This window comes from Brachyhypopomus gauderio, chromosome 17 (genome assembly GCF_052324685.1).
Source record: "Brachyhypopomus gauderio isolate BG-103 chromosome 17, BGAUD_0.2, whole genome shotgun sequence".
NCBI lineage: Eukaryota > Metazoa > Chordata > Actinopteri > Gymnotiformes > Hypopomidae > Brachyhypopomus > Brachyhypopomus gauderio.
The window spans coordinates 2,412,730-2,438,984 of record NC_135227.1 but is presented as its reverse complement, the minus strand read 5'-3'; the positions used below and the strand labels follow the sequence as shown (position 1 = coordinate 2,438,984).

General features: G+C 41.9%; 1 protein-coding gene across 24 annotated transcripts in view; it reads right to left on the bottom strand.

Annotated features, from left to right (window-relative positions):
• Positions 1-1,604: 1,604 nt before the first annotated feature.
• The window catches only part of nrxn3a (neurexin 3a), a 263,670-nt gene continuing 239,019 nt past the window's right edge, over positions 1,605-26,255 (bottom strand). For 6 of the 24 annotated variants that reach the window (XM_076978954.1, XM_076978958.1, XM_076978956.1 and 3 more), the window contains 2 exons: positions 12,541-12,628; positions 1,605-4,092 (listed from right to left, as the gene is read on the bottom strand). In XM_076978954.1, the coding sequence (XP_076835069.1) occupies positions 3,164-4,092; positions 12,541-12,628 (1,017 nt within the window). In that variant the 3' untranslated portion in view covers positions 1,605-3,163. Of the gene's footprint in view, positions 4,093-5,810; positions 6,364-12,540; positions 12,629-26,255 lie in introns of all 24 variants that reach the window. The other 18 variants (XM_076978955.1, XM_076978957.1, XM_076978961.1 and 15 more) reach the window with 7 other exon arrangements.

The window sequence follows — 26,255 nt, the reverse complement described above, 5'->3', positions numbered from 1 at the left end:
CACATTGTGAAAACAGATTAGCTATGGTCCACGTTGGCACGTAGAATGCAGAAAGGAGTCATCTATAGGTCTGCCATAATGAATCCCTCTAATCACCAGGACTCATTTGGAAGTTGTGGAGGGATTATTGAATTTTAAGCCTTTGCAGAATTTTAATTATCTTTCTCATTGTCAGGAGAAGAGTTGCTTTCATCAAGGTGGGTCAATAAACCAGCCACCCATGTAATAATATGTTCATTTAAAAAATTGTACCTTTTGCATTTTGCTTTTATTCTGAGGACGGTTTGTGGACCCGTGTGTGGGTGCGGGGGGGAACACTGTGAACGTTTAGCATAAGTCTGTGAATATGAATGATAATGAGCTCAGGTCTTCTGCAGGATGCTTGGAGTCCCATTTTACATAAATCCTGATTGCTATGGTGAAACACGTTTGAAAGATCAACAATATCTTCCAGTAACTTTGGACACTAAGGTAATGAAAACATTTTGTGCTGTGAAACAAAGACAAAAAAACATAAATACATAGATATACTGACAACGTGAGTGACACAGGCACAAAAAACATTTAAAAAAATGTCCATAGTGATATGTAACTGGAAATATGGATACAGTAACAAGTATATAATGTTTTTGTTAAAATTTAGAGAAAGTAAAACCAAGACATAATATTTCATGCATGTCATAGCTTGAGAGACTAGTGAGGCAAATGCCAATCTAAAACATAAAATGCCTGTTATTAAGTCCTGTTAATTATTGGGTCCTATTATCACGTCCTAGACATATAAGCAGAAGAATACAGTTGATTTTGAACTCTCACAGACGTGCATATGCTTCTTCATGAATTAACAATTAGTTTCTTGTTATTTATTTATTTATTATTGCATGTGAATGATTCACTTGCAGAGTTCTAGAAAAAAATAATTATTAACACCTAGATTGCATAGACACATAGATTGAAGTTTTAAATACTGCGCTAGTGTACTGCCTTGAAAAATAGATTTTAATTTCATGGCCTGTCTTTTTAGTGTATGAATATACTTGATTCTGAAGCGTCATGACCATGACCAGCACAGACGGTGCCTACGACCTAATGAAATATTAAACTGAATGACTGTACTGAACTCTCTGACTAGAATGAGCTTAAGATGGAAATAGATGTTTTAATGTAGCATTAAGAAGTAAGCAAGATATTTCTATTTTGACCTTGGTCAATACATAACCATTTATTATAAGAGAAACTGGAAGGTTGTATATCCGTAATCCTCCGATGCTAAAAAGGACTTTATAGTGGAAATACAACACTACTACAGCACCCTGAGAGAAATCAGGAGCATACAACACACACACACACACACACACACACACACACACACACACACACATTCAGGAGAAATGAATGAAAAAATCTACTTGAGTCAGATGATGAATATGTATTGATTGGTCTACAGTCTTCCAGGCTGGCAGCATTAAGACATCATGGTTGAAATCAAACTTTATGTAAATGGGGTGAAGTGGGTGACTGCATCCATGTAACTCTGTTTTTATTGTTACATATTCTGTAGATTCTTTTATAAATAAAAACAACTGATCACAAGGAAGCGTCAGTACAGTTAAGAAGTGTGTCTTGTATTTGATTGACAGCGTCAAGTAGTCAAATATCCATGCGACTTAGAAACATGTGCGAGAAAGATTAGACATCTAATCTAACAATATTCTCTGCTTTTCATTACAAAATATGTGTATATTTTCAGCACTTCAAAGTCTCTCTTCACGTTAGTCAACAATGTCTGATTTTCTTCATGAAACACACTGTTAAATCATAAGATCTCTCTGTACAATAGAATTACTAAAAAAAATACAACTTAGGTTTGTATGTACATTATCTACCTAAAAAGTACAACTGCTATAATGTAATAAAATATGTAAACAAATTTGTTGTTTGACACAGTTAACTGTGACAACAGATAAGAATTCACACTTTTCACGTTAGATTTATTTCCGTATAGACATCCGTAACAGCATTATAGTAGAGCGCCAATGGGCACCAGACAGCTTCATAAAAAAGAGAAGAGGCAATGGATCAACATACATGATGATCAAAAAGAGATCAGACCAGCACTGGTTGTAGATCAGACCAGCACTGGCTGTAGATCAGACCAGCACTGGTTGCAAAGAAAAATCGAGGGGCCAGTTTCCATTGTTGCCATTTTGAGGGAAAACAAAGGTGTTTCTGATGAATGAACTGGCCTTGTGGATGTGTTCAACCTCAGCTGAAGACCACACGGGGGAAGATGGCATGCATCACGATCAGTCGCTTTCACCGAGACAAGAACAATGCACCACTTCCCTTAATTCACAAATCGTCAATGTCACAGTTGGTTGTAGAATTAAAGTCATTTGGTCAACTTTAAATAACAGTGCTGTGAGAGCTGGAGTGAGTTGTCCTTAACAGTTTCACTCATTCAATTCATTTCCTACATAGTTTTTTTTCTTTTGCAGAGAGCAAAAAAAAAAAAAAAAAGACACCACGTATAATTTATAAACAATACAAATTTTCATATATTTATATATATATATTCTTTTTTTGGCAGGAGTCCTTCCTTCTTGTTTGTACAATAAATATTTATTTTTCTGTCCCACTCTCATAATATGCCAACACTACATGTCGCTTACATGCTTGAAATGGCCGAAATAATTTTCTCCTCTTTTTACAAGTTAAAAAAATCATAAAGAAAAAAAATAGATACGCCAAGGATCACATACCTCTAAAAGTCACTTAGGATAATGACGTTGCTGTGAAGTATTCTACACTGATAACGTCTGCGACCAGACTTTAGATTAAGGTCACTAATGTTGATATTTTACCTTCTTGGTATGCTTACACTAGTAAGTGTGCTTTATATTACAGTTCACGTGAGTGGTCGGCGCCTCAGCGGTGGGCCAGATTCAGCTTAATTTCCACACACACACACACACACACACACACACACACACACACACACACACACACACACACGCACACACACACACACACACACACGCACACACACACACACACACACACGCGCACACACACACACACACACACACACACACACACACACACGCAAACTCAGCGTTTTCCAGCGTCTGTGTCTCGTAGGTCTCTCCGCGCGGCGTCTCGCTCACACGTAATATTCCTTGTCCTTGTTCTTCTGTTTTTTGCTGCTGCTCTTCGAGCCGTGCTGCTTGTCCTTGGTGACCGCGCCGTTGCTCTGCGCCGAGTTGGTTATGTAATTGCGACTCTCGTCTACCTGGTACGAGCCCTCGTCCCTGTTTCTGTACTTATACATGGCATACAGGAGTATAAGGATGCACAAAGCAGCGGCAGCTACTATTCCGACGACCATCCCTGTGGTGCTGCTAGACTCACGGACCACCTCCGAGGCCCCCGGCACCCGCCGGACTCCTGGCTCCGTGGGAATTGCTGTGGGTACATTACGGAACATGGGGGAGGTTATTAGCGGGTTCTTCGCCTTCGTGTTGTCTACCTCATAGGAAGTGGGCAATGGAAGCAAGACTATGTCGGGCTGGGGCTTAAACTCGCGGTTATTCATTTTGCCTGCAGGCCGTTTGGGTGGCGTTTCGGGCGTGGACGACGTGGTGGAGCGGCTCAGCTTGGGGGATAAAGGCGGGGTAGTAGGCCCGCCGTATTCGGAGGGTTTGTTAGGTCTAAAGTCCTTGGCTTCCCATTTAGGCGCGTGAGCCTTGTAGCCACCTTCAAAGGCCGACGTAGACAAGGTCTTATCTGTTACCAAGGAGAAGGTGGTGTAAAAATCTTCATCATCGGTAGGGGGCAGGTTAGAGTCATATGCTTCCCCAGAGCCATACCCAGATATCACCAAGCCATCATCATCATCACAATCATCGCTGTCTTGGTCCGACAAGCAAGGTACCCCCGCCTCAGTGGCCATGGAGCGGGACTCTTTGGTGGTATCAGTAATGGTGAGGGGGGAGCGGAGGGTTGGGGGGAACAGAATGAAGGGGGCACGGGTAGCTACAGGAGGGAGGCCTAAGGGATCCTCTATAAGTACTGGGATAACTAATTCACCTCCTAGGATTAAAAACAAGAATAACAGAACATTGTATTAGACAGTATGTTCTTCCGCTGAAGACATAACACAGAAGACCAAAGACTCTAACTAATACATTTAAAATGAAAAAAAAAAGAACCAGATAGTTAATGCTAAGCAACATAAATGTTTTTTTAGAGTAAAGGAAATAAATAGCAAACAGATAAAAAAAGTATAAACAAGTTACATCAAAAGGCCTCAAGAGGTCGTAATGGGTGAGCACAATAAGTCCACAGAAATTGTGGCATCTGGTGCTAAATGAAGCTCTAGCCTCTGAGGACCAGAGTCCACGGTTTGATGTTTGAGGCGTTAACTCACCAAACTGGAGTCTGGCCCTCTGGGACCAGAGGTAGACACCCCTGCTGTATGCAGAGTTACTGTGTCTGTTTGGCTGTGGTACATCTTTCCACAAAAGGAAAACAATGTCAAAAGTACAAAATATCTCCCGGCACACACAGAGAAGAAACACTGTGTTTGCGGAAGCGTTTATGAAACACTACTGGAGCTTGATGTAATCTCTGCCAGGAAAGATCTGACTCCCCGGCTGCTCCAACCCTCATGCCTTTTGAATGCTTTTATACTCAAACCAAAATGGCAGGGGCTGCTTTATCACTGCAGTGACAGGTGAATAATCCCCTAGCCCTCCCTCAATCACTGTCTAAGAATGGTAATGCAGCGCAGTCTGGTCTGAGATTCATGTACATCAACATAATGTTCATGATGCATTGTTTGTTTTAGCATATTCATGATCTAATATTTGATCTGTTGTAATGGTTTGCTTTGTTTGTTTACATTATGTAAAATATTCTTCCAATACCAAAAATCAAATGGCTGCTGGAAGCAATCATTTGAGCTAGTTGGCAAAGTAAAGCATAATTTAAATGTTGGGAGACTCGGGTTAAAAAAAGCAACTTAGCAGGACTTTTACCTCAGTCTGTTTGGGATATTGATTAACATGGGTCTATACTCAGGGCAGTGCAGTAGTGTTAATCAGGACTGATTAGCTGCTAATGCTATCATGCTGCCTCCAGCATGAACGTTTTCTTTCACATGATGCTGCTGCCAATGGTTTACTGAAAACTGCAGTCAAATCCAAAAGATCATGGGGAGAAACTGGACCAATGAAGACCAATGAAGAAATGACATCTGGCTTAAGAAACAATCTAAAGTATTACTATACTCAATAGAAATCTAGATATGGGAAGTTCCTTCAAAACGCAAGATAGTTCACTAAACTGAAGATGTTGGTATAAGAAGAGAATATGGCCACTCCAACAAATAAAGACTATCAAAGACTATATGGATTATGAGTGATTAATTATAAATGAATCATTTGACAATGTTTCATTTAGAAACTCTGGCTGATACATATTCAGACTGTCACTGCAGCTCACAGAGATCAGTGCCATTTAGGTTTGCATACTTGTACTATACAAAACAAACAAACAAAGAAACAAAATACAAATAAATTAAAATGGCGGCCTAAAGATATAAAAACAAACTAAAATCAAGGCAATTATCAAAAGAAACAATTAGCAACTATTGCAAATGTTACTATATCACAAGCACAAATCTAAATCAATAAAAATCACTAAACAAACAATAACTTGATTATTTTAAGTGGCTTTCAAAAACAACACCATGTACATAAAATAATTACTTCAAGGAAAATAAGCATACCAGATTTTTGTTAACTTACATCAACAAATTGCCCGCATGATTTTGGCATGAAGAAAAAAATGCACAAAAGGAGGTTGTGTAAGAATGTCCTTGGACACGTACTGTTTTTTCTTGTGAAAAGAAAATTACTAGCCACTGTATTTCTTGTTAAGATATATTCTTCAGACATAAGTATACAGGGAGGAAACGACACATACATCCACACCACATAACATGGAAAATAAACTTCACCATTATTCTGTTTTGATTTTTTCTTTGTTAAATAATCCAGTTTTCATACAAAAACTGTACATATTTGAGCCTTTGATCTATCATTTTCAATAAATATCTACATTCTAGTAATTAAACTTTTTGCTTAGCTTGATTTACACTTAAAGTCTGAATGAATGAATGACTGTACATATTTTACCATAACTAGAGGGGGTGAGGAGAAGGGGGAGGGGGAGGGGGTGGGGGCGGGGCCTATGAGCATACTACATAGGAGATGATAATGATGGGGGTGATTGTGTAAGTCGGTTGCCATGTCCATGGAAAGGCTGTACGAAGCGGTCGGGCGGCATTAGAGCTTTTGGCTGTAAGGAAGGGATGGGGATATACAAACAATGAGCATATACATGCCCATCTACGAGAAAAGAACAGAACTCTAACACTGACAATCTGACAACCCCTAAACTGCAACTTCTTCACCATGCAGGTTTGAAACTGTTCGTTTGAAGGTCAATCATTTATCAAGAGCTCTGTCGAAATAAATTAAAAAATAATAACAAGAGAACATCAAGATCCGGAACATTTTCACCGATAATCGTATGTGCTTTTTGAATCTATGTATTTTTAAACAATGGCAATTTTCTTTGTTTTTAAATAGAAATAAACATGTTAATAGGTTTCAAACAGCCATATTAATGTTTTCATCAATGTGTTACTTGAGCACATAAAACGCTCGCTGAAGTAGTTCCAAATCTAAAAAAGGAAGACCGGAAATCAAAAGCATATTGTCAAATAAATTTTGTGATTTGGTGTTTACATCTACTTTAATTTAGTAATACTAATTTTGAACCAACCCAAAAATTCAGCTATTCAAAAATGATAACCAAAAAAAGAAGAAAGAATAAAAGAAAGAAAAAATTTATTTGAGTGTGTATAAACAAAGGAGAAAAAATCCCAGAGACAAAAGAACAAAGCAATTTTAACTTTCACACACTACAACCAGATGCACAAACTATAAACAGACACAGTCAAGAGGGACAGCTGGCTGACAACTGCCACCTCTGTCATGTGATCCAAAGACAAATATATCTGTTATTGTTAGTCTTAAACATGTATACAGGCGTGCAGTCTGGATGTACGTCAAAGAGAGAAGAAAATTGGCTGAAAATGGGTTAATTTTTTACTGCAAGATGTTGTCGATGCATGCTTAAAGTAAGTTGCATTTAGGGAGAGTAGACAAACGACACAGCAAGCTGGGTTCAGGGAAGACGTCGAAGGCTCGGAGAGGTCAAAGGTCAGAGGAGCCATTTAACCAAGGCCTGTAGGTCACAACGACACGACAGCAGAGGCTGTATTCTTTCACCCTGTTATTGATTTCACCCTGTTAATAAAGCCCAAATGATTTCCTAATCGTAAGGATTTTCTTCTAAATGAATTTATTCAAACCCAATTTTACTGAGGAGAGACAGCGTTGCTCCTTGACAACCACAGACTTTGGTTCAAAAGCTGTTCAGTGCTCATCTAGGAATTCCATAAGAGGACAACTTCTAGATTTAGACTAATTGGTGCCCTAATGTTCATGTTGGGGGCATAGCTACGGGGGGGGGGGGTGGCTTTCACAGGACCAAGCCATGGACATACAACGAAAGGATTCCTCTACAGGGGAAGGAACACTCCTGGTGGTCACCGGTGATGCGTTACACTTTAGTTTCTCAACACACTCTGAACAAGCCCACTCGTGTGGCTGTCCACATGCAAAGCTGTGTGTATGCTGAACCGCACAAAGTCTCATTATGATATGTTATGATATGTTTCATGATATGTTATTTCTGATTTTCCCTTAACTTATGCTTGCGAGTCTGAAATAATCTATGAGTGTAAACCCCTGGATGGTATCATGATGGCTTAGAAACATGTCTGAGCAGAAACTGACATCTATGGACTGCCTTGTTGTATGGTGAAAGCATTGTTGCATTCTTTATATCTTCATCACCACTGTCACTTTCATCATCATCTTCACCACTAACTCAGGTTAACACAGACTTTCATGGAGTCTTTTGTGCCTCAGAGAATATGAGGTTTTCTCTTCAAGAAAATCAAGTAGATTTTCTTTTCAGTTGCCCTGGGCTTCACAATATCGTAGCCTTCATTTAGAATGTCACGTATAATTGAATGAGAGAGAAAGGGACTTCAGCACACTTTCATTAAAGTCAGAACTCTGGAGAAAAATTTACCTCACTGATTTGATCCAGAGTATCGAGTGATGTCTCACGCCAGTCTACTGTAAGCTGAGAAACTTGCTGTTCTTCTGTTTCTTTACTTTAACGACTTTATCGTGCTGGCCAGCATATTGTGACGTTCGCTTTAAGGCTGCTTGAACTCTGACCAGGCTGTGCCTTTAATGCATGGAGGTTGTATCTCTGCATATTTTATCTGGGGTTGCAATTACGTTGAACCACTACTGTTAATCGGATACCTGCTGAAGCTCATCATCCTGCACCTCCAAAACAGAATGGAACCAGATTACAAGACCTTTACTGTCCTGTCCGTTCCCCTCGGCCTCATGGCGCTGTTTTCCCTGAAAGCATTTTCATGCCTAATTGCTTTTTACTTTGAAAGCTTTTCAAATCTGTGTAATCAGCATGGGACACAAATAAGTTCAACTTAGATCAAAGAACAACTTCTCCATGGAGAACCAAATATTAGTCAAGTCAGTCAAAGTGGTCGAACTTAGAAACCATGTTTTAACAAATCATGCCATCTGGTGTCCAAAGAGAGAAAGAATGATGGCCAGAAAATATAAAAGATATGAAATCCAGAATGTTTTCCTAACCAGCACCACCACAATATATTATTATTATTATTATTATTATTATTATTGCTGTTGTTGTATTTTTAACTGAGCACCCAAATATCAGCGACCATATTTTCCGCTGGATCTGACATCATGTTGTCAAGCAGTATGTTAAGAGGACATAAGTCTGCACTGAATGAACTGCAGGATAACACAGACCAGTCAAACACATGCAGACAGTACTACACTCAGCTTTTATTGAACACTCTGGGGAGGTTCAGTGTATTAATGTAACTATTTAGTGTAACTATTATTCATTTTGATGTAACTATAAAATATTGTCGTGCTCATAAGCATGAATTATCATATATACACAAGGTAGAAACAGGATAGAGGTTTTCTCTAGTATGAAATAGACAAGAACTGATATATAATTTTGGTGAGTGTGCTCTGACAACCAGGCAATACTTCAGACACATTTCTCTGATACTGTTTTAATGGCCGGAGTAAAATATGCCTGCATGTCTGATCTCTAATCTGATCTCTGTACGGAGGAAAACTAGAGTACTAATTCATACTAAAAACCTGACAAATTGTCAGTGATTAGGTGTGCAATCTAAATTTGCAAATTATTTCTCAACAGAAACGTGATAGTACTATGTGTAACCTTTGTGTTGATTTTATTTAATTATAATCTAAATTGAAGGACACAGATGAAAGACTGATGTGCCACAATTATGGTTGATGTCATATCATACTAGCTTTACCTTTAAATACCCTAGTCTTAAAAGCTATTTTACAGAGTAAATGTGTATTACTTTTATTATTTATTAAATGCCATGATCAAAATTTAAAATTGTTCTTTCTTGGCATTTTTTGTAAAATCTCCCCATTATTTTTAACTGTATAGGATGTGGTTTGCAAGCAACTAATTAAAAGGGTGAAAAGCAAATGATGTTAGATGAATTATCTCACAATTAAATGTTCACTAAGTCTAAATGTGTTGCTTCAAATGGAAGCACTTAAAAACATTTTGTCACAAAAAATGAAAAAAGTACAGTACATTAGTCAGACAGATAAATAACAATCTGGGTGCTCGCTGGATCTTTCTGTGAGGCAGGTTTACATTTATCCCATTTAAAAGGGACGTTAAGATCTATCCACTATAAATACAATGCAAACACGAAATATTCAGCAGGTTTCCAAAAGAACAAAATGGCTTTTGTCGCAAATCTCTAATTGACTAATCCAACCTTGAGAGCATTATTACAAGACCAGTTGCGCACACAGATAAATGGATTAACATGCTAGGGGAAGCTCTGTGTTTGTGAATGTTAGACAGCATGACCTGAACATCTTAGAAATCAATATAAGTCCTCTTATGGAATTCCTGAGGGGGAAGAAGAAATCCAACAGTTTTACAAACAGAGAACAGAATCACATGACAGCGACACTTCCACACACAGACGAGTGTACGCACAGCAAGCACGAGTCCTGTGAGAGAAACTACAGCATCAGGAATGGTGCTAAACTCAACCCGGCTCAGACGTGAAGCAGTCCATGAGGTCTGAACACAGGGCGTGTGTGGAGCAACAAAAATGATGTCATGCACTACAGGATGAGAGAGAGAGAAAGAAAGAGAGAGAGAGAGAGAGAGAGAGAGAGAGAGAGAGAGAGAGAGAGAGAGAGAGAGAGAGAGAGAGAAATACAGAGCTCTCTGGAGAATGGCTGTAGCCGAAAAGTTATTGGACATGCCACAAATGACTGCTTGTGAGAATATGAATTTGAGAATTTTTTTTCTGTGGCAATAAAAGTCTTTTTATGCCATCTGCATTCAGAACTGACTTAATATGCAGAGCGGCTCTTGGAGGAAACATGGCAGATTGAAGTGGATAGGCTGGCTGTTTGAACACAACTTTATTAAGTGGACTATAAACACTCAAGGGCCAAAATACTGATCTGATGGCAAGAAAAGATTTTGTTGCCAATCGTTTGTTAACCAGAAATGGGAATGTTGAAGGTGCAGCCGGATGTCACAAACGCTCAAGATGATGAAGGAGAAAAAAAAGTTTGAAACACCAAATATTATCATGCGGCACAAGATGAGGTGAGGTAACAGGAATGCTGGTTTGTTGTTATTTTTATTTTTTGATAGCTGGACAAACGGATGAGGACACCATTTACAGAAATAATGTAAGTCAAAGACCACAATCAAGCTAGAACTCAAAGGAGAGCGCGAGAAACAACAGCAAGACATGCGGTACAGAGAGCTGTCTTGAGAATGACAACAGACCCTGAACCAGGAGGGTCTCCTGAGGCGTCCACATTAACTGATGGGTTAGAATGACATGAATTTCTGTGTAAACGTGACTGGATGACTGGGGCCCTGACAGTATCTTTCTTTATGAGTACATAAAGATATATATCAAGAAGTAACAGTACTTCCACTGTCTCACAACTATCTCAGGACTGATATTTGAAAGAAATTGGGATTGACAATTGGAGGTTAAGAGAACTTGGCTTCCAGGAAGCAAACCAAGCTTCTTCTTTTTTTAACTGTCTGTCTCATCCATGTAAATTATTTATCGCACACACTTTATAGGTGGTGCAAGGAACCATTACTGTGGGGCATACGTTTAAGATAAAAGAGAAATCCCTCTTTGCAGTGATAATTTATTAGAGGGTTTCAAATGAAGCAGCCAAGACCTCCAGGGCATAATTGCTTAAAAAATGCTGCGTCATACACTGTAGTTTAAAATTACAACCTGCCTTAACATATGAACATTACTGTAAAGAAGAGGTTCAGACTAAGCCTATCAGTATTATCTGTACAGTACTTGGTGAATATAGATTCACATAAATGTCGGCTTGAATAATAATAATAATTAATTTGGCAAAAGGTGGGTCAGACGTTTTTACACCAAGAAGACAGACAATATTAAAAGAATTACAATTCTATCAAAAAAGCCAACACCCAACTTCTTTCAAAAGCCAATATTAAATCAATATGAATTGAGGTTTGAGTTATATATTTATATTTGGATTGGGGAGAAATTAATAGCAGAATAACTTGTTCACACTAAACAAAATCATACAGTAAAACAAAAACAAAAAAACAATATGAAACAAAACAAAAATTGGTACACAGAAATTCGATGATATCTGTTCTCTATTAAGATGTTTAACTTAAGCCTCAAAAAATTAGGAAACCAAAATAAGTCACTACGTCCATCACAATTAATCTACATATCACACTAGAACTTTTCTAAACGTCAATTTCGAGAGAATCTCAAAATGTATCATGTACCAAAATGCAATCCAGTGTCACATAGCAGAAACCCTCTGAATATGATACATTTTGAAGCATCAATGCAGAGAACATGTCACGACTCAGGACTAATTTTGTACTCGTGCCCTCTCAAGGAGGGAGGGAGGGAGACAAAATTAGCGGTAAACGTGACCATGTTAACCACTTCGGAAAACCCCATGGGCAAGTGTAGCTCATAACTGGTGTAGTTTAAGGGGAAGGTGCTCTGCGATCAGCTCACCCTTTCAACGTCTGAGGGGAACTGGTCAGCGTTATAAAGAAACGTCTGCTTTGAATGAGCTTGTGTCTGCATGCTTGGCTTTGATTGGGTAGAAAGGAAGTTACACTTTATCTATCCATGGGGGTGGAGATGCTTTGAGGATCTAATCCTCTGTTGCAAATGAAAGACCACCACATAAGAGCAAGCAGGATTAAACTGACCTAGCCCACCTGCGCGTTCGAGGTTGCACTCCTCCAGGTCCTCGTCGTCGCTGGAGCACTCCGCGGACGAAACGATGTCATCCGTGCTCTTGGGGTCGCACGCCACGCAAGCACAGGAGAGAAAAGGGAGAGAAATAACTCGGTTATCTACAGTGGCAGCAGCCTGCTGACCTAGCAAGAGTCGTGAGACGGTTGTTGGGGGGTCACTATACAGGCTTTCCAATTCAGAATCAGAATATACACTACCAGTCAAATGTTTGGACCACCTAGATTATTTTATTTACAAAAAATATTTTCTACATTTTGCAAAAACAGTGAAGGTATCAAAATAATGAAATAACACACAAGTTCTGCAGAGCCACTCGTTACTGGACAGTTTGGGATGATGCTCTTGGGGTTCTTAACCAGCTTCATGAGGCACCACATATGATGTATGCTGAACACCTATGATGCCCTGAACACATTCTCATGTATGTTGAACACCTATGATGCCCTGAACACATTCTCATGTATGTTGAGCACCTATGATGCCCTGAACACATTCTCATGTATGTTGAACACCTATGATGCCCTGAACACATTCTCATGTATGTTGAGCACCTATGATGCCCTGAACACATTCTCATGTATGTTGAGCCCCTATGATGCCCTGAACACATTCTCATGTATGTTGAGCACCTATGATGCCCTGAACACATTCTCATGTATGTTGAGCACCTATGATGCCCTGAACACATTCTTATGTATGTTGAGCACCTATGATGCCCTGAACACATTCTTATGTATGCTGAGCATTTGTAGGATAAGGGGCAAAATTAAATATTTATGTAGTCAATTAACATTTATTTAAAATTTCATTATTATTATTATTATTATTATTATTATTATTATTATTATTATTATATACTGTATGCATTGCTTTGATATATATATACATAAGTGTTGGTTTGAATGAATTGAATAAATAGTAACTGTGCTGCCTTCACTTCTGATGTTTAGTGCTGGTGTTCAAAAAATATTTTCTACATTTTGCAAAAACAGTGAAGGTATCAAAATAATGAAATAACACACAAGTTCTGCAGAGCCACTCGTTACTGGACAGTTTGGGATGATGCTCTTGGGGTTCTTAACCAGCTTCATGAGGCACCACATATGATGTATGCTGAACACCTATGATGCCCTGAACACATTCTCATGTATGTTGAACACCTATGATGCCCTGAACACATTCTCATGTATGTTGAGCACCTATGATGCCCTGAACACATTCTCATGTATGTTGAACACCTATGATGCCCTGAACACATTCTCATGTATGTTGAGCACCTATGATGCCCTGAACACATTCTCATGTATGTTGAGCCCCTATGATGCCCTGAACACATTCTCATGTATGTTGAGCACCTATGATGCCCTGAACACATTCTCATGTATGTTGAGCACCTATGATGCCCTGAACACATTCTTATGTATGTTGAGCACCTATGATGCCCTGAACACATTCTTATGTATGCTGAGCATTTGTAGGATAAGGGGCAAAATTAAATATTTATGTAGTCAATTAACATTTATTTAAAATTTCATTATTATTATTATTATTATTATTATTATTATTATTATTATTATTATATACTGTATGCATTGCTTTGATATATATATACATAAGTGTTGGTTTGAATGAATTGAATAAATAGTAACTGTGCTGCCTTCACTTCTGATGTTTAGTGCTGGTGTTCATCTGGGGTGGTAGTGGGGTAGTGGTGTTAGTGGTGTTAGTGGTGTAGTGGTGTTAGTGGTGGTAGTGGGCTAGTGGTGTTAGTGGTGTTAGTGGTGTAGTGGTGTTAGTGGTGTTAGTGGTGGTAGTGTGTTAGTGGTGTTAGTGGTGTTAGTGGGGTAGTGGTGTTAGTGGTGATAGTTGTGTTAGTGGTGGTAGTGTGGTAGTGATGTTAGTGGGGTAGTGGTGTTAGTGGTGTAGTGGTGTTAGTGGTGGTAGTGGGGTAGTGGTGTTAGTGGTGTAGTGGTGTTAGTGGTGGTAGTGTGTTAGTGGTGTTAGTGGTGTAGTGGTGTTAGTGGGGTAGTGGTGTTAGTGGTGGTAGTGGTGTTAGTGGTGTTAGTGGGGTAGTGGTGTTAGTGGTGTTAGTGGGGTAGTGGTGTTAGTGGTGGTAGTGGGGTGGGGTAGTGGTGTTAGTAGGGTGGGGTAGTGGCAGTAGTGGTGTTAGTGGGGTGGGCTAGTGGGGTGGGGTAGTGGTGTTAGTGGGGTGGGGTAGTGGTGTTAGTGGGGTGGGGTAGTGGTGGTAGTGGGGTGGGGTAGTGGTGTTAGTGGGGTGGGGTAGTGGTGGTAGTGGGGTGGGGTAGTGGTGTTAGTGGTGGTAGTGGGGTAGTGGTGTTAGTGGGGTAGTGTGGTGGGGTAGTGGTGTTAGTGGGGTGGGGTAGTGGTGTTAGTGGGGTGGGGTAGTGGTGGTAGTGGGGTGGGGTAGTGGTGTTAGTGGTGTGGGGTAGTGGTGTTAGTGGGGTAGTGGTGTTAGTGGGGTGGGGTAGTGGTGTTAGTGGTGGTAGTGGGGTGGGGTAGTGGTGTTAGTGGTGTGGGGTAGTGGTGTTAGTGGTGTGGGGTAGTGGTGTTAGTGGGGTGGGGTAGTGGTGTCAGTGGGGTAGGGTAGTGGTGTTAGTGGTGTGAGGTAGTGGTGTTAGTGGGGTGGGGTAGTGGTGTTAGTGGGGTAGGGTAGTGGTGTTAGTGGGGTGGGGTAGTGGTGGTAGTGGGGTGGGGTAGTGGTGTTAGTGGGGTGGGGTAGTGGTGTTAGTGGTGGTAGTGGGGTAGTGGTGGTAGTGGGGTAGTGGTGTTAGTGGTGGTAGTGGGGTGGGGTAGTGGTGGTAGTGGGGTGGGGTAGTGGTGTTAGTGGGGTGGGGTAGTGGTGTTAGTGGGGTGGGGTAGTGGTGTTAGTGGTGTGAGGTAGTGGTGTTAGTGGGGTGGGGTAGTGGTGTTAGTGGGGTGGGGTAGTGGTGTGGGGTAGTGGTGTTAGTGGGGTGGGGTAGTGGTGTTAGTGGGGTGGGGTAGTGGTGTTAGTGGTGTGGGGTAGTGGTGTTAGTGGGGTAGGGTAGTGGTGGTAGTGGGGTGGGGTAGTGGTGTTAGTGGAGTAGGGTAGTGGTGGTAGTGGGGTGGGGTAGTGGTGTTAGTGGGGTGGTGGGAGGGTATTTCAAACTCAGAGAGCAAACTTTTATTTTGAAAGACCCCAATCACTTCTAGAAGTCAACCTCCATCTTGGCCCTCCAGTGGTTGGCGTGGATTTTCATTACTGTACATCACTGCTATTGAGAGCAGAGGTGTGAATGCAGCGCTGCAGTCAGAGATGATCTGAGCGTCGCCATCGCCTCCGGTTCTGATTTATCCCTCTCTCTCCCCCACGCTCACACCAGCCCGTACAGGGAGATCATTTTTCACACCCTGCGCTTGGCATGTCTTTATTAGAAGCAGATTAGAATGCAGAATAAAATAAGCACTGTCATGGACCAAGTTTATGAAATTATAAATAACACAAGGAGTAATGGAGAGTACTCTCATCTGTGAAAGCACAGATCTATAAATATGATTGGGCTTGACGGGCTAATAAAACGTGGCCCCTCCTGGCTGCTCCGTGTCCCCATGTGCTCGGTGGACTCGGAGTAGGAAGAGTGATTTTCTCCCACTATGGTGTGAGAAGGAAAAGAAATGGTGACGTCATAAAATGCATTTCAAATGCCCATCAGTGGGACTGCAGACAGGGCGGCTCTCCACGCCCGCGGAGCGCCGGGGAATATCGAGTAAATATAAAATTATTCATTGAATTTATATTTAGTGTGGTAAACGACTCATCTTGCGGGCTGAAAGAGGGAAGGATCACAGATGCAAAAGGCAATGAGAAAAGTAATTGACTGATTCCAGAGAAAATTTGAAACGATCTCGGGTTTCCCCCCTCTGAAAGACGGACGGGCAGTAAGTGGCATAAGTGAGGGAGATCCTGGCTGCCATGATTACTGCTCGCGCCTAACCGCCGTGCACACGGACCTCCTCACGCGCTTGTGCCTGTAAATACTTCAAAGGGTATCTGAGCCTGCTGGCTAATCAATACTGCATGCGCAAATTCACACCTCCTGGAGGAAGACACGGCGACTGTCGGTGTCCCGCCGATCTCCAGATCTGGTCTTCGACGAGCGCGTAGCACGGTGAGCACTCGGAGCTCGAAGCCGGCAGAGAAGTCGGAGCTGCTATGTGTATTACTCCGATCTGTAATCACTTATTGATACTCCTCTAGGGACTGAGAAAATAGCCTAATCCCCCATATTAAGAATGTCTGTGTTTGCGTCTACGATGAATACACTCTTAAAATTCAGGTCTGCAGAAGGGGCTAATCGCGTCGTTCCCTTAAACCTGACCTGACAGTGATGGGAACTTAATATTGAACCCCTGTGAGATTAGGGCTTTTTCATATGCTTCCTCAGGCCGGGAGAGAGTAATGCTTCACGCTGTCCCACAGATAAGCAAATCCGCCTAAATCCTTTCAATTTATTTTCAGTCTTGAGGAATTTATGCATTATTTAAAGCACAAATGATTTTCATCCCCATATCAAGATCCTTCCATTTATTGATTGTTCTCAGTGTTGCATGATAACGTTGGCTGGGTCAATCTTAGAGTCACTTCTTGTCTTTTCTCTCTGCATCAATCGGTCCAGCCTTGAGTGCAAATACAGAGAATCTATATAGCGTTTATTCACTCAGCTTGTGTTGTCTGAGGTGGGTCCCTTTCGGCATACACAGCTCAAGTGGATTCCCACCTGCCATCAGTACTCAGCTGGGAAAAGTAATTTTGATGAGAACAGACTTTTGCTGATGGGACCACTGCTTCGGCAAGGTGCACGCACACTGAAATCTGATGACACTTTCCACTTGGGATTCCGTCATTTGCCTCCTACAGAACGGGACCTGGTCTATAGCCTCGGTTTTAAGAATGGTGAGTGGTCCCACTCAACAAGGTGTTTGCTTTGCTTACTCGGACCATTTTACATGGCAAGACAGAATTTATTCAGTGTTGTTGCTCATCTGGTAGAATCTGTACCAATGGAAAAACTGCTCAGCTAAAAAAAAAAAAACCCTGTAATATTATAAATGCGAACAAAATCAAGAATGTGGACACAGTGGGTGCATTCAGGTCCGTAAGGCGTAGAGAAGCTGCTAACTCTGCAGTCCAGACCTTTTGAAGGCCAGACACTGTAATCCCACTGAGGTAAGCTCACTGACACTGTCATCAAGGAGGCAGCGTTGGAACGGGCCACGCTGCAAAAAAAAAAAAAAAAAAAACACCAAACAAAAAAAATCCCTGAATTATTCTGACCTTATTTTATGCACAGTGATGTGTCATGGCTGTCCTCGAGTGAACGACTAAACGACAGCCATGACAGTCGAAGAAAAGTTGCGAAGGCCCGTGAAAGGGGGGAAAGACACTTCTGTCAACCATGAATGATCTTCAACCGGAGTGAAATGAGGTGTAGGGCCATGGTAGTTTGGCCAAGATCAGACAGCAGCCCCTCCCTCTGCCCCGCCCTCTGCCCCGCCTTCCATCCTCCCCTGCCATTTGCCCCGGCCATCGCAAAGCCCTTCTCATGTGCTCTGGAGTTTCAGGGTCTGTCACGTTGCGGTTGGGCCTGGTTAGGATTCGGCTCCTGGCCTCGAGCTCCTCTACCGCCTACGCAAATCTGCTTAATCAATGCAGGATATTTACTGTGGCTCTGCTGAGAGATCACTGACAAGCCCAGCTGAGGGGTGCCAGGAAATATTAGCATCCTTCTGGGCACAGGAGGCAGGAGAGAGTAGAGTGGTGAGAGATGGAGAAGAAGAGGAGTAGCATCTCAATCAGGGGGTTTTAACTAATCTGGCAACCTCCACAGTCACGTAAGAGACAGGCAGGCGTGGGGCTGTGGATGAAAGCCTTTTTCAAAGATGTTTGCATGATATGCACTCAAGTACTTTAGTATATCTAAAAATGCTCTTGAGAGGTCAAACTGATGTATAACTACTCAGATGTATCTGTAAAAAAGAAAAAAAAAAGATGGTTCTCTCATATACCACACAAGCACTACACTTTGCTGACCTTGAAATTGAAGCCAAGATCAAACCCTTTGCGTGCATTTTCCTGAGTAAACAGATACAGTTATTCCTGTGTGCAGGAGGAAGGATGACGATGATGAAGACTGATAAAGAGCGGAGTTTCCCTTCCATGTAAGCAGCTGTTACACCAGAATCAGAAATCGAGGAACGTGGAAGTGAGATGACAAATAAATGTCAAAGGTCATCGTTATAAGGCAGTGTGTAAACAATGGCCCAAGTCAGAAACAGTGGACAGTGAATATTTATTCCGAGACACAGCAAACCCCATTTGTTAAGCCAGTGGCCCTCTTGCTTGGTTATGCAATTGACAGCGGGAGGTTTTCTGCTGTCTGGACCAGTCTGAAGTTCGAGCTATTTGTCCTAAAACTTTCTTCCATTAAAAAGATAAATCAATATCAGTTTAAGATGACATAACCTAGTACCTAAATATAAAGAACATGATAGCATGCACCAACCATTACACATCAAACAAATAAGAGAAATATGACTGTATTAATCTTCATTTCTCAAACGACTGGTATGTGCTGAGTGACAGGAACAGTTGTGTGTGCAGCAAATTGCTCTGCAAACATGCTGCTCGTGACCTCACAACCTCAGAATCAGGCGTTTCTATTGAGCAGCTTCTTTCCGATTGGTTTGTCTCGCTAAGTAATTTAATTGAGGTCAGGGAGCACCTTTTGTGCAACGTAAAGCATTTAAAGCAAAATTACTGCTCTATGAACAAGCATGAAGTCTTAAATCCATTAACACAGAAAGTCTATTATTGGGTTGACAACATCGCTACTAAACCTGCTATTTAACTTGTCTTGTCAAATCATAAAAAAGTTATAGAAAATCTTAACTTTTTCCATGTCCAACAAATGGACCTGTTTGAAACCATGTATTTATGTTTGACCAGCATATGCAGAAAGCCCTTAGAATCAGTCCTCATAAACAGCCGTTTCAGTAGGCCTTTAAATATCTTGGTATATACTATGACAGCACAAAGTGCTTCCACATGTAAATGTACTCTGTGAAATAATAATTCAAAAATTTTAATTTTCAAATGTTTGAAAGCAAAAATCTTGAAATCAAGAAAGAAATATTTACAAATGACACAATAGAGCAGAGCTCAGCTCAAAAACCGCAGGATAATATATATCGGCGTGTTCTCAGCAAAAGGCCCCGCGATGTACATCACACAGATATAGCACCCAGAACGTGATTTACAGCGAAGACGGTGCTTGGATCATTCATTTCACAGCAGCCTCCACTCCTAATCGATTATACAACACCAAGGAAAGTGCTGACAGTGAAATAATCTGGTAGATTTAAGAAGTTCCTTGTGTCATGTTTTTATGCCCCACTTGATTTAAGGTGTTGAGACAGTCAATGTGTCTGAAGATGTATAGATTAACCGTGAATCAGAGGACAGAGGTTAGAAACACTGACATCTTCAGTGACGTAATGTTTAACTTCTTCCTGATCATGGTGTTAAATGCATCTCTTAAAAAGACGTCACCGTGATATTAGCTATACAGTATATGCAAGTTCCTAATGCACACTGGTGCAGCTTAAACCCTGCTATTTTAATTACCTGCACAAATTAATAATGTTCTGTAATATTGAGCCCCCCCTCCGCACGCGCACACACACACACACACACACACACACACACACACACACACACACACACACACACACACACACACACACAGTCCAGGTCAAAAGTTAGCATACTTGACTGAATGACTATTTTGTATAATTTTAAAGGGATTTTGATATAAAGATTATTTAAAAAAATTAAGTACAAACAGGAACTGTTCCATTTTTAAATGCCTCCAATATAAAGTAGTTTACCTAGTCCTGTGTTTCCAGTCCCATCTATGGAACCATGACCAGAATAACTGTGTTGGATATACAGCTGTAACACATAACTGTGTAGGATATACAGCTGTAACACATAACTGTGTTGGATATACAGCTGTAACACATAACTGTGTAGGATATACAGCTGTAACACATAACTGTGTTGGATATACAGCTGTAACACATAACTGTGTTGGATATACAGCTGTAACACATAACTGTGTAGGATATACAGCTGTAACACATAACTGTGTTGGATATACAGCTGTAACACATAACTGTGTTGGATATACAGCTGTAACACATAACTGTGTAGGATATACAGCTGTAACACATAACTGTGTTGGATATACAGCTGTAACACACAACTGTGTAGGATATTATAGCTGTAACACATAACTGTGTAGGATATACAGCTGTAACACATAACTGTGTATGATATTATAGCTGTAACACACAACTGTGTTGGATATACAGATGTAACACATAACTGTGTAGGGTATACAGATGTAACACACAACTGTTGGATATACAGATGTAACACACAACTGTTGGATATACAGATGTAACAGAACTGTTGGATATACAGATGCAACACAGAAATGTTGGATATACAGATGTAACACAGAACTGTTGGATATACATCTGTAACACAGAACTGTTGGATATACATCTGTAACACAGAACTGTTGGATATACATCTGTAACACACAACTGTGTAGGATATTATAGCTGTAACACATAACTGTGTAGGATATACATCTGTAACACATAACCATGCAGAATAAAGTATATGTTTGGCATCTCATCAGAAAGAAAATGATCATGAGAATGAAATGACAGCAGCTCCTAGGACATTTGAGAGTGGAGCTTATAAACAAAAGAACAGAGCCAGATACAAACTAATAAAACATATTTTAACTGTTTATTTCAGTTGTCATTTGTAGCAATTGTCTGCTAGTCCTGTTCAGACTGTTTGTCTGAAACAGTTCAGACCTGTTTGTTTATTAGTTTCCCTGTTGAATCAGAATTAGTTTCCTAAATTCCTGGTTTATTGCTTCATACTGGGCTATTCATTATGCTATCATTTTTTTATATTGCTTGTATAAAATCTTCATTTAAAAATTTAAAGGGGGCTTCAGTTTTTTCACAGCCCAGGGCCACAGAAGGGTTTAATATGGCCCTCTTTATGACCCAGCAGATGCTCTGCACATTTTCCCACTGTCCCACCCCCAAAGCCAGTAAGAACACTATTACCGTGGCACTGTGGGTGAGGTCACAGTCAAAATGGTGATGGGTGGACTCTGGAGATGGGCTTAATACACGCAGCCTTAAAAGTCACCAGAGTTATGATGGTGGTTGAGAGAATGTATGAGAGGACAAAGAGCTGTAATCATGGCAAATTATGGCTACTTGAAGAATTTCACAATATAATCATATGATTTTCTTTCAAAATATTTTTTGCTCACTGCATAATTCATTATTACTACTGGCCAAAAATAGAGAGATGCATGGTATGTAAAATACCCACTTTAATTAGAGACTAGAAAAATTCAAGGCATCACATGCCTCTCCCCTCTCATCTGCTTATAAAAAAGCACATTATTGGAAACAACTTGGAAGTATACAGCAAGAGACTCTAGCTCAACTGATGCCTGGCAATTTAAGTTAACCATCTAGACATGAATAAATAAGTGTGTGTGTGTGTGTGTGTGTGTGTGTGTGTGTTGCTTGATAAAAATCTGCATGATCTAGCCTGCTAGTATTTATGTGTGTTTCTCTCTTTAGTTTTCTCCAGTGGTGTGTGCCTATCATTGGTTTTAGATTTCCGATTCACCCTCAGGAAAGACCTTGAGATCAACCAGTTGCTTGATTTTTTAAAATCTAGTCAACAGCAGGAGACACCATTGGTGGAACTGACAGTGATGGGGTGCAAACGTTTGGGACTGTCTGCAGTTAGACGATTATATTACATCCAATGTGTAGAACCCAAAACATTGTCTAAAATGATGGGGGCAGGTAACATATATGTGTATCTTGATGGGTAAAAGGGGAAAACATTGGACACCATGCTGAAAAATATGCCTTTCAGTTTGACAACAGCAGTGGTCTTGAGAAACGCTGACCACTTGTAGTTAGATGGACTGTGTCCAGAGGCTAGAACCCATCATGCCTTTTAATATTTCCACTGTATTCTTGGACATTACAAAAGGAGGAGGGTAAAATAGCCTTGTGTCCTCATTCGTGGAGATGTCAAGACGGTCGGTAATGCGTCACTTTATATCAAATCCAAATTTAACATGGCCGCGTGTAGTACAACTTAAAATAATGAGACCCTACCTCATCGGAGACACGATGACATCTCTACTAATTAAGATTTCAGTCAGCCATGTAATTAAGACAAATGTTCTGCCTGTCCTCTCTGGGATCATGTCAAGTGGTTTTACATAGCGTTGGAAAGGTAGAGGGGCACGCTCGGAGAGACTGGGAGGGACTCCTAGTGTGTCTCCTAGAGATAAGCATCTTGGCCCTTTCCAATGGACATGGCTCATGCTGTCATCTCCATCTCTACTCTGACGGAAAGTGCGGTTTGTCTTACATGCCAAATCAATAACATGGGAGAAGATTTGTTTCATAAAGACTGGATGCCTTGCTGTCCGTCCGTCTCTGTGACCTGTCATTGGGGCTCATGCGACACTTCCCAGCAACTATGAGGGACAGTGGTGGTGCGTTTGCCCAGCAACCACGTGTGATGGTGGTGGTGCGTTTACCCAGCAACCACGTGTGATGGTGTTGGTGCGTTTGCCCAGCAACCACGTGTGATGGTGTTGGTGCGTTTGCCCAGCAACCACGTGTGATGGTGTTGGTGCGTTTGCCCAGCAACCACGTGTGATGGTGGTGGTGCGTTTGCCCAGCAACCACGTGTGATGGTGGTGGTGCGTTTACCCAGCAACCACGTGTGATGGTGTTGGTGCGTTTGCCCAGCAAACACGTGTGATGGTGATGGTGCGTTTCCCCAGCAACCACGTGTGATGGTGATGGTGCTTTTGCCCAGCAACCACGTGTGATGGTGTTGGTGCGTTTGCCCAGCAACCACGTGTGATGGTGGTGGTGCGTTTACCCAGCAACCACGTGTGATGGTGTTGGTGCGTTTGCCCAGCAACCACGTGTGATGGTGTTGGTGCGTTTGCCCAGCAACCACGTGTGATGGTGGTGGTGCGTTTACCCAGCAACCACGTGTGATGGTGTTGGTGCGTTTGCCCAGCAAACACGTGTGATGGTGATGGTGCGTTTCCCCAGCAACCACGTGTGATGGTGATGGTGCTTTTGCCCAGCAACCACGTGTGATGGTGTTGGTGCGTTTGCCCAGCAACCACGTGTGATGGTGGTGGTGCGTTTACCCAGCAACCACGTGTGATGGTGTTGGTGCGTTTGCCCAGCAAACACGTGTGATGGTGTTGGTGCGTTTGCCCAGCAACCACGTGTGATGGTGTTGGTGCGTTTACCCAGCAACCACGTGTGATGGTGTTGGTGCGTTTACCCAGCAACCACGTGTGATGGTGTTGGTGCGTTTGCCCAGCAAACACGTGTGATGGTGTTGGTGCGTTTGCCCAGCAACCACGTGTGATGGTGTTGGTGCGTTTGCCCAGCAACCACGTGTGATGGTGATGGTGCGTTTGCCCAGCAACCACGTGTGATGGTGTTGGTGCGTTTGCCCAGCAACCACGTGTGATGGTGATGGTGCGTTTGCCCAACCCATTCACATCTGCCTTCCTCTCTTCCACAAATAAACCTCTGTAAAATGGTGGGTTCACGCAATTAAACAAAACTACCGACTGAGACTGAGCCTTGATTGGCAATCTGAAAAGGAACATTCAGACGTCTTGGTTAAATTCAAGGAAGGTTACAGTTTGAATATTTATTGTCACTGATTTTGAGGACACGCTGTGAAATTTACTGGCCCGGGAAGTATGCTCGTGGGTGGGGAACTGGGGCCGGGGGACTCTGTTAAATAAATGACCCTCATCACTGCCCTGTTTGACTCTGCCTCATTTAAGTGCTATATTACAGAAGTGCTAGTAACTGAGTTCAGGTTCTGTAGCTTGAAGGGACAAAACCATCTTGAGACCATGTCCAGAATAGATTCTGACGTGTGCTATGGAGCTACATATCTTTGTAAGAGCACTGCCTCTCTCCCGCTCTGACCAAAAAGGCTCAAGGCAAAAAACACCACGCCAACCACTTTGTTCCTTTTCTTACACTTAGTATACAGTAGTTGTGCGCTCCACACCAAAATCTAATTGCTACCGGGCATCGCACAGACTTTCAAACAGCCACCATTCATCATTCCTCTTTGAAGGGAAATAGTTCTGGGCCTTGATCTTTAATCATCCTCCCGGTCACAAGTGTGAGGTCACCAGGGACTTCAAGACTAACAGTCGGCCAGAGTGCTCCCCCATTGTGACGCGGCTAAAATTAGAAAGCAGTTCACAGTTTGCCTCAATTACAGATTCAAATCTGAAGTGCCGTCTTTCATTGCTGTGCGGGAGTTAAATGCAAGTCGAGGCTGGGGAGATAAGAAGGCACTTGGGGGTCGGGGGTGGGAGGTGGGGGTGGTGGAGGACAGGTAGATGGGGGTGGTGGAGGACAGGTAGATGGGGTGGTGGAGGACAGGAAGATGGGGGTGGTGGAGGACAGGTAGATGGGGGTGGTGGAGGACAGGTAGATGGGGGTGGTGGAGGACAGGTAGATGGGGGTGGTGGAGGACAGGTAGATGGGGGTGGTGGAGGACAGGAAGATGGGGGTGGTGGAGGACAGGTAGATGGGGGTGGTGGAGGACAGGTAGATGGGGGTGGTGGAGGAGGATGTAGCCTGACTCCATTACACACACGCATGCCTCGATATCAGTGGATGGGAGATCTCACCTCCCAGATCACTACATACACGCGGAGGGACATCCTGACATGAGATGTACCTGTACGCAAAGTCGACTTAAATGCCTCTCCTGGGTCTTCACGTGTCACAGTACGAGTCAGATTCGACAAGTGAGTAAAGTTTGAACGGGAAACATGGGCTATTCTGTCGTCGTCCCATATGTGAGCGTTCATCTGACTGGTGCCACTGGAAATCTCCGCTGTGAGGCACCCAGCTCTGTGTGTATGCCACTCTTCTGGAAAGTTCTGGCAAGACCACGCAATACACAGCATTCCCTCAAACCAAAATGGACAGCCACGTGAAGCCGTGTTGTCACCGCTCCACTCTGAGAGTGCCACAGTGTGTTCCTTCAGTGTGTTCCTTCAGTGTGTTCCTTCAGTGTGTTCCTTCAGTGTGTTCCTTCAGTGTGAACAGGGAAGAAGTGATCAACATTCAGAATTATGGAAGTTGTAGTTATGGGCCGTTTGTAACTGTCTGTTAACTATTCTGATCATAACCATCCCAGCCAAAAATCTAAACAGACTGACCTATTTGCATTTTCAGTTCAATAGTTCAGTGACACTCCATGAAAAAAAAAACTATGAAACTCTTCTTCATCATTTTCTTAATTCCTTCTCCATTTTCTTTTTAATGAATTAATTTCTTAAACTCCAAGCCGACCTTGAGAGTGCACTCTGTAAATAAATGAGCAAACGTGGAACTCACTCCATGTTTCAGAGTGCCAGGGGGACTTTGATTCGATGCGCTCCAGCTCACCACGGGGCTTCATGATAGCGCTGCGCTAGCCCGGGCCTTC